Source organism: Melospiza melodia, chromosome 1 (genome assembly GCF_035770615.1).
Source record: "Melospiza melodia melodia isolate bMelMel2 chromosome 1, bMelMel2.pri, whole genome shotgun sequence".
In the NCBI taxonomy this organism is placed as follows: domain Eukaryota; kingdom Metazoa; phylum Chordata; class Aves; order Passeriformes; family Passerellidae; genus Melospiza; species Melospiza melodia.
The window spans coordinates 5074513-5091897 of record NC_086194.1 but is presented as its reverse complement, the minus strand read 5'-3'; the positions used below and the strand labels follow the sequence as shown (position 1 = coordinate 5091897).

Genomic DNA, 17385 nt, shown 5'->3' with positions numbered 1-17385 from the left:
CAGTGCCCTTCCTGAGCAGCTGAAATGTCAAAGATATGCACAACACACCTGGCTGATGCTGTAGAAAAAGGGAGAAAATGTTTGTTTAATTATTCCAATATTTCAGCAACTTCACCTCCGTCATTTCAGGTGTGAATAAAATCTGGTGTGAGCCTGTAAGGGCTGAGGGTGTGTTTTCACAATTGGGTTTTGGACTCAGCACAAGAGGTGCTGAAGATTGTGACTGTCTTCATCTCTGGATGAGAATGAGCTAGTTCTGGTATTAGTCTGTGTCCAGGAAATCCTGTGCTGGAGAGCTTCCCTTTCAGGAGCCCAGTGGGGCTGTCCCAGGGAGGTGGTGTGGTGCCCTGAGGTTTGAGGAGATGGAACAAGGCTTCCTGTACCTGGTTCACGTTGAGAAATTAATTTGCCTTTCAGGCCAGGTGTTGCCAGAGAGGTGCAGTTTGGTGTCTCACCCCTGTGGGAGCTTCCCAGGCTGTTGTTGCTGTGGGAATCACCAGGAGCTGCTGAAATTGTCTGTGGAAGAACATGGGGTGTGGTGAGCAGGATCTCCCCTTGGTGCGTGGGGATGTGACCTCCTCCCTGACCCATCTTGGGCTGGATTTCTAAAACCTTGGACAGGAATGGTTAAAGGGCTCTAGGACATCACCACCTATGTCAGGAGTGTCTCCAGCCCAAAGAGGATTCTTGCTAATCCCTGCTTCCCTCTCTTCCCTGCTTCCTCTCTGCCTGCCCCGAGTGTGGAGCACTGGCAACACCCCAGGTCAGGACCATGGGGGATCCTGGCTGCTGCAAGCTGTGCTAAATGCTTTCCTGGGACACAATTTATGCCCCATAAAAGCTCCTGCAGGGTGCCTTGCTGCAGAGCTCTGTTTTGGGGCTGTCTCTGATGTAATCTGTCAGGACAGGGGCTGCTCTGTGACTTACTGCTGCAGGTCTGCTTGGGGATGGGTGACCAGTTGCTTACCTAGCATTACCAAAGCAACGAGTTGTTGCTTTCCATGACTCATGAAAATGCACTGTAGGCTCTCTTAAGAATGGCTGAGATCATTTTTTGGCTGGCTCTGGGCATCTGGTTTCCTTAGCACATAGCAGTGGGGGTGGAGGGAGGGGGATTTCCAAACTCGTTTCTTTGTATGTGTGATCTGGTTTTCAGAGCTGGCACAGAAAGTACTTCATTTTAAAAAGGGGATGAAAGAGAAAAAAGACCCATAACTTCCATGTCTGTTTGGTTTTTGTAGCATGTTTCATTTAGTCGTGGTTTGGTGTAAAAAGGGGAAAGGTGCTAATAATATTTCAGAGCTGTAGGCTGCGGTTCTCCTCTTAAATACGCAAGGATAGAAACATGATGAGTGGTATTTTCCTTTTAGAGCAAATCTTTCTGGGGAAGGAGAAGGAGGTACAGAGGAAATTCTACAAACTAAACTGTAATTTCATTAATTTCATCTTTTTCTTTTCTTTTTTTTTGGCTGTCTTTCCTCAGATAGGGGACTTTGGTGCAGCAGAGCAGAGTCTTAGCAAGAGGTGTTTTAATGTTTGGTTAATCTGATTATTATTTTAAAAAATATTTATTTATTTATGTGTAGACCCTGGATTCACTTTCTGCGTTTTTCCCGTGTGGTTCAAAGGCAGCAGCACAGACATCCTTGAGAAGCAAGTGCAGCAAGATAAACATTAACCAGAAGAGAATCAGAGTGCTGTGACAACTTCAGAGGGCAGGAGGTCCCCAGGTGCTCTGACACCTCTGCAGCAAGGCTGCAGCAGCCTCTGTGTAACCCTTCCCAAGCCCAGCCACTGTCTGCAGGCACCTGAGAGCAGGCAGAGAGAAGGGAGGGGAAATCCTGAGCAGGCAGAATTATTTGCATAGGGAGATTTGTGGTGCTGTGGGTTTGGTGTGCCCATCCTTTGCAGGGCTGGCAGGAATAAAACAATAACCTGTTGCCTATTCATACATCTCATACATGATGCATAAATTCCATTCAAACACAGGATTCTGTCTGGTCAGTGTCAGCTTCTTCCTCTGAATCCTGATGGCATCATCCTGCCCGAGCAAGGTGAGAAGAAGTTCATTTCTCCTGATAATACGGCAAAAAATTCTCTTTCTCTGAAAGATTCAGGTGTCCTGTGGCTGCTGTCTCATTGTGAGTCCTTTCTTTAGAAAAAAGTATCCTACATAGCATAGTTTCTATTTTAACATTTTAAACCTAAACTATAGGTTTAACCTATAGTTATAACCTAAAACTATATTTAACACACTACTTAAGAGAATCAATACAGCATAACTTTCTAACACAACACATATAATATTCATTTGAATATTTGCAAAAAGCCAATCATAAAATAGGCATTTTTCACACTTCCCAAGCCCAGCCACTGTTTGCAGGCGCCTGAGAGCAGACAGAGAGAAGGGAGGGGAAATCCTGGGCAGGCAGAAGGTGATTGTTTGGATAGGGAGATTTGTGGTGCTGTGGGTTTGGTGTGCCCATCCTTTGCAGGGCTGGCAGGAGTCAGGGTTTGGTGCAGGAATTTGATAGCTGTGAACCAGCCTCTAATGCTGGGCATGGTCAGTGCTGGAGCTTGTGGGGTTGGTTCTGCAGCCAGGGGAGGCAGAAGGGCTCCTGGTGTGCTCAGGGCTGGAGCTGCAGATCCGTGCTGGGAACAGCAGCAGCTCCATGGGCCGGCCCTGGGCCAGGGCTGAGCAGAACAATGTGACTGAACAGGCTTGGGCTCCTTCCCCGGGAGCTGGGCTGGGACAATGCAGGAACCCAGAGCTGTGCCAGGAGCTCCCCTTGCTCTGAGCTCCCCTTGCCAGGAGCTTTCCTTGCTGTGAAAAACGCCAATCGCTTGTTTTTAAAAATTTAAAAGTTTAATAGTAATAAAATGGTTATAAAAATAGTAATATAAGTAGAGTAATAATAATTTGGATTAGGACAATATGAGACAACAGAAACAAAGAGTTACAGACAGTCCGGGTATCTTTTTCTGGGCAGCACAAGCCTGGAAAAGGACACACATTAACAAAGGATTAACCCTTAAAAACAGTAACCTGTTGTATATTCAGACATCTCATACATGATGCATAAATTCCATTCAAGCACAGGATTCTGTCTGGTCAGTGTCAACTTTTTCCTCTTAATCCTAATAGCATCATCCTGCCCAAGTGAGGCAGGAGGAAGTTCATTTCTCCTGATAATGGAGCAAAAAATTCTCTTTCTCTGAAAGATTCAGGTGTCCTGTGGCTGCTATCTCACTGTGAATCCTATCTTTAGAAAAAAAATCTTACACAGCATAGTTTCTATTTTAACCTCATTTTATAACCTAAAACTGTATTTAACTACTTAAGAGAATGAATACAGCATAATTTTCTAACAGAACACATATAATATTCATTTTAATATTTGTGAAAAGCCAATAATAAAATAAGCATTTTTCACACTTGCTCTGAGCTTCCCTTGCTCTGAGCTTCCCTTGCTCTGTGCCCAGCGAGCAGGAGGAGCTGCCCTGCTTCTGTTTGTGTGAAAAGCTGATGAAAAGCAAAGCCCTGGAGCTCGAGGAATGGCAAGCTGAGCTCCAGGGAGGTGATGGAGCCACCCCAGGGCTTGGCTCGGGGCTGCTGCCTGCCCAAGCACCCTGTGCCAGGAGCTGCTGTGAGCCCCACAACTGCTCAGGCCCCTCATGTTCTCCTCCACCTCTGAATTCTCTGCATCTTTGCTAGTTAGGTTGGACAAAATGGATAAAAAACACTGATTTAACCAAAAATCTAGTCTTTACCCTCTTTTTTTCCATGGATATTTAATGTATTTAATTATTTATATTATTTATATGCATGTATTTAATGCATGGCCTAGCACATTACAGATCCAAGCCTTCTGGGTCTTAATTGTTTTATTCCATGCAAAAATAGGAAACAAACGTGACCTGAGCTCTTCTGCTCTTTGTGGTGCTCGTGAGGAGTATTTGAACACATGTCCACAGTTTATTTTTCTGAACTGGTGGGCAGCTGCAGCCCAGGGGCCTGTAGTGCCACGGTGACACTGGCCCAGGCCCAGCAAGACCACGGGATGAGCTCTGTGAGATCCAGCACAGCCTTTTTCAGAAGGTCAAGTGTAGCCATGATATTTTCTGAAAAATCCTTTCCTTAGGTTTTTCCCTGCTGAGAGGCCTCAGGAACAAAATGTAAACATTGGTTATCTGCTGCTGTGGAATGCAACAGGTGGATCTGGGATTGGTCTCATGTGGTTGTTTCTAATTAATGGCCAATTACAGTGAGCTGGCTTGGACAGAGAGTCTGAGACACAAACCTTTGTTATCATTCTTTCTTTTTCTATTCTTAGCCAGCCTTCTGATGAAATCCTTTCTTCTATTCTTTTAGTATAGTTTTAATGTAATATATATAATAAAATAATAAATCAAGCCTTCTGAAACATGGAGTCAGATCCTCGTCTCTTCCCTCATCCTGGGACTCCTGTGAACATGGTCACAGTCAAGTCCTTATTTATAGACTAATTTTTACCATCAGGTAAATTTCTGCTGGGCAAGATCCACCTGCAGCTGTGAACCTGGTGGGTTTGGTGAGCAGGGAATGCCAGCAGATGAACTGGCATAGCTGAATTCCATGGTTTTACCCTGCTTGATGCTGGATAAAAGAAGTGGGAACAAAATTTGGAAAGCTGTTCTGCTGTATTATTATTTTATTGTTTTTCAAACTGCTGTGCCTTGGTATTGTCCCCCAGTGCATAATGTTCTTTTGACTAGGAAAGCCAGTATCAGGATACCCCAAAGGGGCTGCTTAATTTCTAGGCAGGTGTTGCTATCAAAGCTGTATTTTTTGATCTCTAATTTACAGATGGAGATGTTGAAGGAGCCCACCTCTCCCAAAAATTAAGTCATTCCCTGTCCAATTCTAAGGTTCCCAGTGTATAGTGTTGGCAAAAAGGAATTTTAGATTACATTCTTTCCTCCAAAAAAATATACAGATTTATTTCTTTTAAAGCAGATTTTTCTATTCCTCCATGTTTGAGCATTTTAGACATGACTTACACTCCTTCAGCTTTTGACATATGCAAATACTTCTTTTTAACAAAAAAAAAGGGGAAGTGTGGATTCTGATGTAATCATGTGACTCCAGGAACAAGGTTCTTATGAAAAACACAGAATCCTGTGAGAATTTGCAATGCTCAGGGTTATCCCATTGTTCAGCAAGAAATGAAGCAAAACCTTCTACTCCCAGCTGCCCCATCCCTTGGTGTCCATCTTGTTGCAAGAGATATTTGGGCTGTGTGGCTTTTGGTAGGTTTTTTGTTGTTGTGGGATTTTATTTATTTGTTTTGTTTTTTTTGGTTTTTGTTGGGTTTTGTTTGGTTTTGTTTCTGGGGTTTTTTTGGGGGATTTTTTTGGTTGTTTTTTGTGGTTGGTTTTTGTGGGTCTTTTTTTCTTAATGGTGTGGGGTCTTTTTTATGGTTGATGTAGTGAAATATTTTTCTCCTTGCATGGTGAAATTCACAGATCTGTGGCTTTGAGGCTCTCAGGTGCTCTCTGGGTTGTGTCTCTTGTGGAAGCCTTGCACTCTTCAGGCATTTTAGAACCAAGAGAGAGCCTTGCTGCTGTTGTGGCATGAATCAATGCCAATGGAAATTGCCTTGTAAACCTAAACACTTAAAATGCATTGGAGCCTCTTCTCCCCAAACCCTTTGGTTCCCTGCATTTCCCTTTCTGGGGTGGTTGGGTTTTTGTGCTGTTTTCTGACAATCTCTCACAGGAGGCTTGACCTGGATGTTTGCTATCTGTGCTCTTGCCAACCTGCCTTTTGCAAAAATAAATGAAATGCTTTTCCATCTTGGACAGCAGCAGGCTTGAGACCTCAGAGCAGTGTTCTGATAGTACAAAAATGAGGTTCCTGTGGGACAGGAATTGGGGGACTTGCTTGGGTGCCTCAGAGCTCTCTGAAGGTGAGCACCAGGCTCATGCAAGTCCTCTGTTGTGTAAGTTCCCTTGGGTAATCCCTGTTAGCTGCCTCTGGAGGTATTCAAAACCTGCCTGGACGTGCAGCCTGCTCCAGGTGAGCCTCCCTCAGCACTGGGAGATCTCCAGAGCTCCCTTCCCAGCAGAGCCATTCTGGGATTCTGTGAACATCTGGAAAACAAAGCATCCTCAGAGGGCAGCTCTCCCACCACAGGCAGGCAGAGCAGCGTGTTCCTGTACAACCTGGGAGATATTTATCCTGTGACTAAGCAGGAAAGAGATGGAAAAGGTCCTGTGAGATCTTCTCATCCACCTGGTGTGTATTTATCGATAGGGGAGACAGGAGGGGTTTGCTCAGGGCACTGAGGAGGAGCAGCAGGCACCCAACTCTGCACACACATGACTCAACCTGCACAGTTGCAATTGTTGCTTGCAGCAATAGGATTTTGCAGTAAAAGGGCCAAAAGCTCTCGACTTGATGTTTTTGGCATATTTGGAGCCTTCTCCTTAACTTGCTGTCAGTTTGTGCAGGCATGAGCTTGTCTTTTTATAGCATTCTAGGAATAAGCTAATTTTACTTGATATTTATGATGGAGTAGGTGGCTTGAAAACTAATAATAATAAAGGGGGGAAAAAATAGAAGCCTTTTGGAAAGGAGAGGTCAGCCAGCTGGACCTCTGCACAGCTGGCTCTGCTGGCCATGATGTACAGCAGAGGCTCCCAGAGGAGGTGTCAGAGAGGTGCAGGTGGAAATGCTATTGCCATGACAAGCAGAGCAGTGCTGGAGTGTCAGCCCAGAGCTTGGGGACCATCAGCATTGCTTGGTTTGTCACTGCTTGGTAACCACAGCACGGTGAACGTGGGTTGGGTTTTATTTCTCATTCCCCAAACGCAGCTCAGAGCACTGGGGTTGGAATTGCTGAGCGTGGAGAGCAAAGGGACAAATTCTGATCAGGGAGGGACTGGAGCATGTGCTCCTGTAGGGAATGGGAGCAGGAATTTCCTATCCAGGCATGTGCTGAGCTGCCTTCTCCTACTGAGGCTGTGCTGGCTTTTGCTCTTAGGATCACTTTGCTGGCTCCAGAGGTCAACACCAGTGTGAGATCAACATTTAGGGTTAAGGATGAGAACTGTTCCGTGCTGCAGGTGAGCAGCCAACCTTCCTCTGCACCTGTGACATCTTTCTGCTGCTGGAGGCACTTGGTTGGGGCTGTTCTGCAGATCCATTTCCTGACACCACAGTACATTTTGTGTGGGTTTTGGAAGTGTTATGGGACATCTCTTGGCTGAGTAGTTGCTCTGTGGCAGGGGGAGAAGCTCTCCCAGGTGCATGGAGGGTGTTTCATGGGACAGGCAGTGTCCCTGGCACCACTGCTCTTTCTCTTGGCTTGTCCTGTGGAAGTGACAGTATCACAGATGACGTTTTCCAGGAAGACTTCCAGCACTTGTAAAGAGCTCTGACATGGGCTTTGCCTCCCTTCCCTCCTCCACCAGACATCTCCTAGGGAGGAGGGAGCTGGAGCAGGGCACAGTGCACACAGGGAACAAATCTGCCTTATTATTATTTAATTTAGAGAGAACTTGGCCTAAAGATGTAAAAAGGAATTGCAGGCACTGTCTGGACACCACCTCTCCTCATCAATTAGCGGCATTAAACTCTCAGCAGGGAGAATTAATTAGAAAACTGAAATCTCTCTATCATGACAGCCTTCTGGTTTGCATTGAAATGCAGCCAGAGGACTGGAAAGGCTTCTGTATTTTGTTTTGATACACAGGCATATGTTTCTTTCCATCCTGGAAATTAATTCTGTCTGTCTGTAACGGAGCCGTGGGAATCAATATTGAGCTGAGCTGTGTTTCTCCAGAGCTTTCTTCTAAAAGGAGTTGACTGCTTCCCCACTGTGCCTAATAAGTGACCTGATTTTGGAGCAGCTGCTCTGCCAGTTCAGAGGTGTTGCACAGCTGCCCTCGTGGCTCATGGTCTCTCAAGGGTGATGGGCTTCTCTTTTCTGAAAGTCCCCAGGTCAGACTTTCTCTGAGCTGGACAGAATGCCCACATTTGTGACTTTCCATTGCTCCACACCAGGCTGGACGTGGTAGAAGAGGAAATTACTCATCCCACTGCCTCCCCTGCAGTCTGCTCTTGGCCCTGGTGAGCTGTCATGCTCTCTGTCTCAACTTCTGCAATGCCCTGAGCTGGGTTTAGAGGCAAGACCCAGCTTTTCCTCAGTGTCATCATCCTTCCTTCCCTCCACCAGGCTTGGGGAGTGAAGCAGAGTGAGTGCAGCCGTAGGAAGCTGCTGCCTTGCACTGGGGATGCACTGGGTGATGGCACAGCTTGGGCAACTCTGCTGCAGTGTGTGCACTGCAGCAGGCAACAGGCAGTGCTCAGGCTGTGCACAGCCACAGCTTTGGGAAATTTGGGTGGGGAAGGGCTGGCAGGAGAGGCAGGGCAGACCTGGGAGGCCCTGAGAGAGCTCTGAGCTTTGGGCAGTGTGTGCTCTGCAGGCTGTGAGGTTCTGTGAGCCCATGGCTGTGCTCTGCAGGCTGTAAGGTTCTCACAGTCAGGTTCCTGCTCTGTTGGTGGCTCATTTTTTACTGTGAAGGCAAGGGCACTTGAGTTCATGTGATACTGCAAGTTCAGAGGATGAGAATAAAGCCTCTGTGGAAGCTGCCCCACGTGCTTGTTTCATAACCCCATCACCACCCCACTGATGGCAGGCATGAGCCAGCAGCTCATGGGGGCAGCTGAGTCCTGGGGCTGTGCAGAGCCTGCTCCTTCTGCCTAAAATCACAGCTGACTTTTAATCTTTGCTTGCTACTGAGCCCTCACTGAGCTCTGCCTTCTCCCACTGGAGATTCCTCAATCCAGAGCTGCATGGCAGAACCTGCTCCCCCAGCAATTTGTGGAGATGAACAAATTTGCAGACACCCTGATCACACCCCAAAGCCCACCTCAGCCCCTCTGTGCCTAAATCCAAGTTTTCAAATTAGGCACTGAAGTGACCAAGCCTAAAGGATCCTTATCTCCCCAGATGAGGCTGAACCAGGATTATTCACACACACAGCCCTGCCTGTGAGGATGAAGATCTGCACCTAAGGGAGAGCACTGTCCTGCATCATTTTCCCTTCCACAGGACAAAATCCTGTCCTCAGGCAGTTCTCTGTGTATTTATGAATCAGGGGGAAACCCTGATGCCAGCTACACCTACAGAACCCTCTGATGCCAATGAACATTCCCCTCTAAGTGAACACTTAGAACATGTGAAGAGTTGCATGAGCAAGGAGAGGACCTGCCAAAATTTGTGGTGACTGTTGGGGTCCTGGTCTCTCCATGTGGTGTGGAGGTTGTGCTTCTTGCCCACAGAGAAGGAGCAAATCAACCAGGTGGCTGCTGAGAGAGCAGAGAGTGGTCAATTATTCCTGAGCCCTGGGCTTTGCAGTCGATCAGAAAGTCAGGCTGGGATCAATAAAAGCCAGGCAGGCTGCAGGGGAGAGGCTGTGCTCGTTAAAGAGAAGCTGTGCAGGGGGATGGCTGCCAGGGACTATTGATCCCTGCAGGCTGGGGGGAAATGCTGCATTTCAGGGGCTGGGGGAGGCTCCTGGCCTGGCCAGGCGTGTTCTCCATCCTCTGTGCAAGGCAGAGAAGGTGGGTCAGAGATGGGCTGGGGTGAGAGTGGGGATTGGCACAGTGGCATCAAAGCCCTGGTCCTGCCACGATGCCAGGCCAAGGCCATGGGATGGATCTCCTGTCACATTCACATTCTCTGAAAAATCCCTTCGCCCAGGGTTTTTTTCCTGGGAAGCTGAGAAGCCTCAGAGAAAAGGGAAACAATTCTTATCTCATTTGCTTCTCCTGTGTTGTGCTCACATGTGGAATGTGTTTGGAGATTGTTCACCCACAGGTGATTGTTCCATTGGATTCTGCTGGGAGTTGTTTTCACTGTTTGGCCAATCAGGGCCAAGCTGTGTCAGGACTCTGGAGAGAGTCAGGAGTTTTCATTATTATCTTTTTAGCATTCTGTAAGTATCCTTTCTGTAAGTATCCTTTATCCTACCCTTCCTGTCTACCTTCTTTTTAGCTTTCTGTAAGTATCCTGAAAGGATACTTACAGAAGGCCAGAAAGATAATAATAAAATATATATATATAGTATATACTACAGTATGACTATATATATATATATATATATATAGTATATACTATAGTATAGTTTAGTATATATTCTTCAATATAATATAGCATCATAAAATAATAAATTAGCCTTCTGAGAACATGGAGTCAGATTCATTCTTCCTTCCTGCCGTGGGGCACCCCACAAATACAATAATCTCCCTCCTTCCCAGTCCAGAGCTTGGTCCCTTAGTGTTAAAATCCCTGTTTGGAGCATGTTGGATCAGCCATGAGGTTGGTTATGCAGTTGATACCTGTTGGAACTTAGGGCATAGAGAATATTTCTCTGTTTTGATAAGCCTTCATTTTTAAGGAAACATTGCTTTTAACTTTTGTTTATGGAGAGGGCTTCTAAGGCTTTGAGATGAATTAGAATTGATGAGTGCTTAAAATAGATAATAGTATATTTTATTACAGGGTGAACAATTTAGCATTTGGGGTTTTAGTATGGAAGTAGATAGAAGACAAAATGGAAGATTTTTGGGTGTTGTTCGGTGGTTTTTTTCCTTTTAATTTACTCTATTTTCTGTTGTGTTAGTGATATAGAATGATTAGTTGGGGAGAGCTGCAATGTAGATGTTGCATGATAGAGAAATAATTAGTTGTTGGTAGAAAAGTAGAAGTAAAGTATGTTTTAAAAGTTAATTGGCCAAAACAGCTGTGAAAGACCTTGGAATCCCAGTCCCAGGTGCAGGTTCCAGCTCTCAGGCCAGGCTCCCCATGGCACAGCCTTGGCTTTGCAGTTCTCTGGTGTAAAGCTCCATTCATGGACACTCCTTGTTTCTGATACCACATGATTTTCTCCCAAATGCTTTTCCCTGGAAATATTTTTTTTCTGAGACAAACACTTTTCTGATGGCTTATTTCAGCTGAAGGTTTTACTATCTATTCCTGCTTTTTGGTTTCTGCTCATTCTCCTTCCTGTTTTTCCCAGAAACATGGAAGAAAGGGGCCTGAAGCTTCACTTTTCCACATATACAGTTTTGCTTTAATTTCCCTCCCACAAAATCTTTGGTCATTTGAGGAGAAGGACAAAAATAAGGCAACAAAAACCTGCAGGAGGAAGAAATGACAACATTCTTCTGCATTGGTTTTTATTTTATATGTAGAAATACCTTCCCTTTGCTGTGTTCACTTGGAGGGGAATGTTCATTGGCATCAGAGGGTTTCTGTAGGTGTAATCAGGGTTTCCCTCTGATTTAGAAGTGCACAGAGACCTGAGGACAGGATTTTGTCCTGTGGAAGGGAAAATGATGCAGGACAGTGCTCTCCCCTAGGTGCAGATCTTCATCCTCACAGGCAGGGCTGTGTGTGTGAGTAATCCTGGCTCAGCCTCATCTGGGGAGCTGAGGATCCTTTAGGCTTGGTCACTTCAGTGCCCAATTTGAAAACTTGAATTTAGGCACAGAGGAGCTGAGGTGGGCTTTGGGGTGTAATCAGAGTGTCTGCAAATTTTCTCTGTAAAAAATGTGAGTTCAGTAGACACAATTCTGTGCAGACCCTGATAGAAATAAAAACCCAAACAGGTGGGGAACATGTGTGTTGTCTGGACACTTGCTTTGCTTGAGCTGTCTGTTACATGTAAAATAGGTTAACTCTGAGCTGATGGGGCTGTGGTGTGTGATCTTTGCTGATAGAAGAGTCCTTTCTAATCCTTTTGATTTGCTTCTTTGTTTCATTGTTCCAGAGGTTTGAGATCTGTATGGAAAATCAAAGCTATTTAATATGCCAGTATACATTGCTGATTACTGCAAAAGGAATATTACTGCAAAGGAGGAAAAGGGACTGAGAAAAATACCAGTACCCAAGGGGCCAAAAGAGAGCTGAAGAGGGACTTCTTACATGGACATGGAGTGATAGGACAAGGGAGAATGGTCTTAAACTGGAGGAGGAGAGATTTAGATTTGTTATTAGGAAGAAATTGTTTCCTGTGAGGATGGAGAGGCCCTCAGGTTACCCAGAGAATCCTGGAATCCCTGAAGTGTCCAAGGCCAGATTGGACAGGGCTTGGAGCAACTTGGAATAGTGGAAAGTGTCCCTGCCCATGGCAGGGGGTTGGAACCAGAAGATCTTTAAGATCCTTTCCTACCCAAACCTCTCTGTGATAACGTACTGGATGGAGTGTGCTGTCTGGAACATTTTGCTTATAAAAAGTAATTTCTGAGAAGAGGATTTGTTTTAAGATCTCAGTGGCTTCTTCAAAGGGCTGTCGTGGATGGTAACAGCAGGACTCAGGCAGGTTCCAAACCTCTCATTGTCAGTACACGTTGTGCTGGAAGGAACAGGATGGCTCAGGAGATTTTTCTGTCGAGTGCAGCTGCCCTGGCTGGGTCACTGGCTGAAGGAATCTCCACTGAGCACGATGGATTTTGAACACAGACCTGTTCTCCCAGCAGCAGGGGCTGTGAGAAAGATTCTTGAGCAGTTTTGGGGTGTCATGGCCCAAACTGGGGAGAAGAAGCCTTGTTTTTATGAAAAATCCTTTCCCCTTAGGATTTTTCCTCCAGAGAAGCTGAGAGGCCTCAGGAACAAAATGTAAACATTGATTATCTGCTGCTGTGGAATGCAACAGGTGCATCTGGGATTGGTCTCATGTGGTTGTTTCTAATTAATGGCCAATCACAGTCAGCTGGCTTGGACACTGTCAGTGCCACAAGCCTTTGTTATTCATTCTTTCTTTTTCCATTCTTAGCTGGCCTTCTGATGAAATCCTTTGTTATATTCTTTTAGTATAGTTTTAATACAATATATTATCATAAAATAATAAATCAACCTTCTGAAACATGAAGTCAGATCCTCAAGTGCTACATCTACAAGGATGCACAGTCTTAAATTGCTAATTTTTTACTTCCCTTGTGTGGTGTATCCTTTGGATAACCTGGGTGGAAAATGCCTTCAGGGCAGGGTCTTGTGTGTCTGAAATGGCACCAAAATTTAGCTGTTGTTTTGTGTATCCCAGAATATGGATCCAAGTTCCAGGACAGTTCTAAGTGCAGCAGGTTGAATGTTCTGTAGTGTTTTGAGAAAACTGTAAGGATGAGATTGGGATGATCAGAGAAAACCTGAAATATTCCAGCTAACCTGTAATATTCCAACTCTCCTTTGCCTTTGAATCCCTCTTTGCCAAGCCTGCAGGCTGCCTGAGCTATCAGCACACATCCATTTGTGTTCTCACCATTAAAACAATCTCATTTGCTGTTGTTTTTTTACACTACCCCAGCTCTGGCCTCTGAAGCTTTTTGAAAATAACATTTACAATAATATTTTTAACAGTTCCGTAGTATACAAAACTCCAGCGCTCTGGCAGGACTCCCGGAAACTTGCTGAAAGTTAATGTGGTCAACTCTTAAAAAGGAGAGATTTTTTCCGCTTGACTCTTGCTTGTTAAACTCTCTGAGCCCAACATGTTCCCTGCTGCTTGAAAAAACAAGGAAAGTCCCAATTTTAGCAATGCTGCTTTGAGTAGCTTTCCAGCCGAGCCCTATTTCAGGGGCAACTGTGGATTATTATTTTTATTTTTATATTTTTTTTTACAGTGGTGTGTCCCTACACCTCCAAACCAAAGTGCTGAGTGGTGCTCAGGCAGGAATAAGTTGGTGCTGCTTTCCCTGGAAGCCTGGGGGTGATAAACTGCACAGGGAGATGCTGTTTGCTTGTGCTGCAGTAGTGGCAAGACTTGCTGACATGAAATCTGTGTTTTATGGGGGATGCTGAGCCTCTGCAGGGCAAGAAAAATTCTTTTTGGGGTGGGTGATACTGGAAATCCCAAATATCAATAGCAGCTCTCAGTGCTGGACTGCATCTTCCTGCTTTCCTAACTTAATTCCTCACAGTAAATCCCCTGGTCACTTTGTTTTATCTTCCCTTCCATCCAGGAGAAAATCACACTTCTCCATCCCTTTCTCTCCTGCTTTGCTTTCTGTAATTTAGATCCACAAAGGCAGGAGTCATGGGTGTACAGACATGTCATAGCTGAACTGTTGTCTCCCTTGAGCTCAGTCTTCTTAATCCCTTCCCAGCCAGGAGTGTGGGAAGAAAAAAAAAAAAGAAAAGCAGGGATTAATGTTCAAATTGGATTAATAACCTTGCATGCATCTCTCATGCAGATACTCATACCCTGCTCTCATGGAGCTGTGAAGAAGTTGAGACACTCTGCTAAGTTCAGCTCAGGCAAATCAAAACTGATAAAAATCAATTATTATAATATTGTTATGTTATAATATCATAATATTATTATTGTTATATTATTATATTGGATATAATTATTGTTATATTATGATATTAAGTATAGTTATTGTTATATTAATTATTGGTATATTATTAATATAATATTCAATTATTGATATATTACTATATTAATTATTATAATAATTCAGTTCTTATTATGTTATTATTGTTTTCCCCTGGATCAGAGCATCTGTTCTGGGCTTTCCTGCAGGTGAAGTGACTTCCAGCAGTTCCCTGAGCAGACTGGAGCAGGCAGTCTCTTGCATGCACATCACAAACCTGGAATACATTGTCCCAGCATCTTGCTGAGCTCTCTCACTGCTTGGCAGGTGCTCACCAGGGAGATTTTGAGCAGATTTACAGGGTTCTGTGGGTGCAGTGGCCACTGGGAGCCCATTTTCAGATGCTCCCAGGTTTTGTGTCCCAAAATGCCAGCGCTGATCAGGGAGCTGAGTGCGAGGAGAAGCTGCTTGGAACAGCATCTGTAGGAAAAGGATTTTCCCTTTTTTTTTTTTTCCATCTTATTTTTCCCCCCCTCCCTGTTTTGGAAGGGACATAATAATAGGACAGAATTTGTACTAGAAACAGGAATTTGTCCTTCTGGAACAGGAAGCTGCTGGTATGTATTTTTGGGAAGCCACGGAAATCACCAGTGTGTGCAGTCCAGTTTGAAGGCTGCCTGTCCTCAGCACTGAGCACATTTAGCATTTTCTGCTAAATCAGAAAACCCTCCTTTCTCCTGTGTATGTGTGGAGATTTCCTGCCCTGTGTGCATGTCTGGTTTGCTCACCAGGGCTGGGCAGGGGCGTCCCAGGGCTTTGCTGGGGCAGAGGTGATGGAGAACAGCACAGGGGAGGGCTCTGCTGATGGAAAGGTCCCCTGTTTTTTCCAGGGCTCATTTGCACAGTTCCTGTAGATGCTTGTTTTTGTGACTAGATATGGTTTGGAAAGGTCTGGAAGCTCTCCAGGAAGGCATTAGAAAAATCTATTGCTCTGATAAGGAGAGTCAGCCTGGGCTGTCCCAGGAATTTACAGTTGATCCAGACTGTCTGCCTGTGGCCCTCACTGCAAATTATGCACACAGCTTAATTCCTGGAAGTGTCACAGCACCTTTGAAAGCAAAAGTGAAGGTTTGGGCTGTTTCCTGCTCTTGTTATAATCAGATGGAATTTTCACTCTGCTTTCTTGCTGGTTTTCTGCTCCCTCTCGATTCGGTGTTGCGCAGACTGAGCAGTTCTTTCTCTAGGTAGGATTTTTAACCATTCAAGCTGTTTGGTTTCTTCCTTTTCTCCTCCTTGGTGTTGGAAATGGCCCTGGGCTCTCAGGCTGATGGTGCTGTGCTGGGAGGAAGCTGCAGGAGGAGGAAAAACCCTCTCAGGGCACTTGGATGCCTCTGCTGCTCTCTTATCACCTTCCCTTCCTGCTCGTCTCTCTCAAAAATAGGTTGGATAAATATCCCTGTGCTCGCCAGCACTGAGGCATCAGAGCTGCAGAAAATCATTTTAATCCATGCTTGGGACCATTCCTGGTCCTCCTCAGATTTGTTGCTGTGTTTCAATTGATTTGACCAAGCCAGGAGGTTTTCAAAGTGCTTTTTCCTCCCATTTGTGACCAATGCCTCATATTTAACACTCCAGGATCCGTGTCAGTGTCCTGGAGCTTTCAGTGACTGCAGGGCAGGAATGTCTCACTCCCTCTGCAAGTCTGATCAAGTTCTTGAGTTGTTTCTCCCTTTTCTTATGCTGTCACACAGGTTTATGACCAAGAAATCTGAGGGCTTATCAGGCAGCTTAAGTGGAATTTGGTTTTGTTTTCTATCACAGTGTCCTTTAAAAGGTGCCCATCTTTAGGTGGATTTGGCCTTTGTTCAGTCTAAAATGAGGCTTTTCATTAGTGAGCAGGACAGGCTCCTGTGGGCTCAGGCCTGCTTTAGTTTATTGGTGGCCAAAAAACCCCAAAAAAACCTTTCAGGGTGCAGGAGTTTGGCTGAATGCAGGGTGGCATTTGGCTGAATGCAGGATGGGAGGTCACTGAGCCCCTTCTGTGCTGGTTTTGGGAGCAGATTAAAGGCAGAAACTCTGGAGGGCTCCTGGGGACACACCTCCCATGAGGGATGGATGTATGGGGCACTCACTGCTGCTGAGAGCTGCCTGTGCTCAGCTTTTTACCCATGCAGTCAGAGGAAAGCTGGTCCAGCCTTGGGGAACCTTGGCTGCCATTTGGAAGGCCTAAATTTAGGTTTCTGCTTTGATTCAGCACTGCGTTTGCATGTCCTGCTGTCAGTCTGTTCCCCAAGTGAGTGTTACCCCACAGGGATGCTGTGGAATCTGAAGTGTTAAAGATGGTGTTGCTTTAGGGTTACATTAATCATGTAAAAACACATTAAAATGCCATGTAATTAAAACGTTCTGCTCTTAAGGAAGCACAAGTTGTTCACCGCAAGATTTTAAAGCCATTGAGGTCCCAGGTTTGTGGTGTTACCTTTGGTGTGTGCAGAGGAAGGCAGACCCTGCTCTCCATTCCTAAATCAGGTTCTCTTTCCCAGGTGATGGTGGGGACAGGCCTTGTGAAAAGTGGTCCATGACCCTTTGTCATGTCAAAATTAACCTCTGTGTATGTTCATTACAGGGTGGATGCTTGAGAGAGAAGGATAAGGCACCAGAGTCTGGGACCGGTGGAATGGAGGCCTGATGTAGATGGAAAGATGGGTAAGAACTGAATTCCCCTGGAGAATTCATTTTCTGCAGCCTGATAATTTTGGTTGGGACTACCAAATGTGCCAACAGACTGGGAGAAATTGCTAAGATGCTCTATTACATTGCTTTCTGATTTATGTTTAGCATTTTAGTGGTGCCAAAATTGGACAAATTTTCTTCTTATTCTGAGCGTGATCTGGTGGTCATGTTCTAGATGGAGTCTCTGCAGAGCAACTTCATTCCCTGCAGATCTTCTCCCAAGGAATTTTCTGTTTCAAACAAAGCTTGAATATATTGCTTTTTTAAGTGGTAGCCTGGATTACTTCCAC

The 17385-nt window shown here is 45.1% G+C and overlaps 1 protein-coding gene across 2 annotated transcripts in view; it reads left to right on the top strand.

The window, feature by feature from the left end:
* LOC134429410 (mitogen-activated protein kinase kinase kinase 3-like) overlaps window positions 1-17385 on the top strand; it is an 82482-nt gene that overhangs the window by 6662 nt on the left and 58435 nt on the right. For both annotated transcript variants that reach the window (XM_063176685.1, XM_063176604.1), the window contains exon 2: window positions 16989-17068. In XM_063176685.1, the coding sequence (XP_063032755.1) occupies window positions 17065-17068 (4 nt within the window). In that variant the 5' untranslated portion in view covers window positions 16989-17064. The remainder of the gene's footprint in view (window positions 1-16988; window positions 17069-17385) is intronic.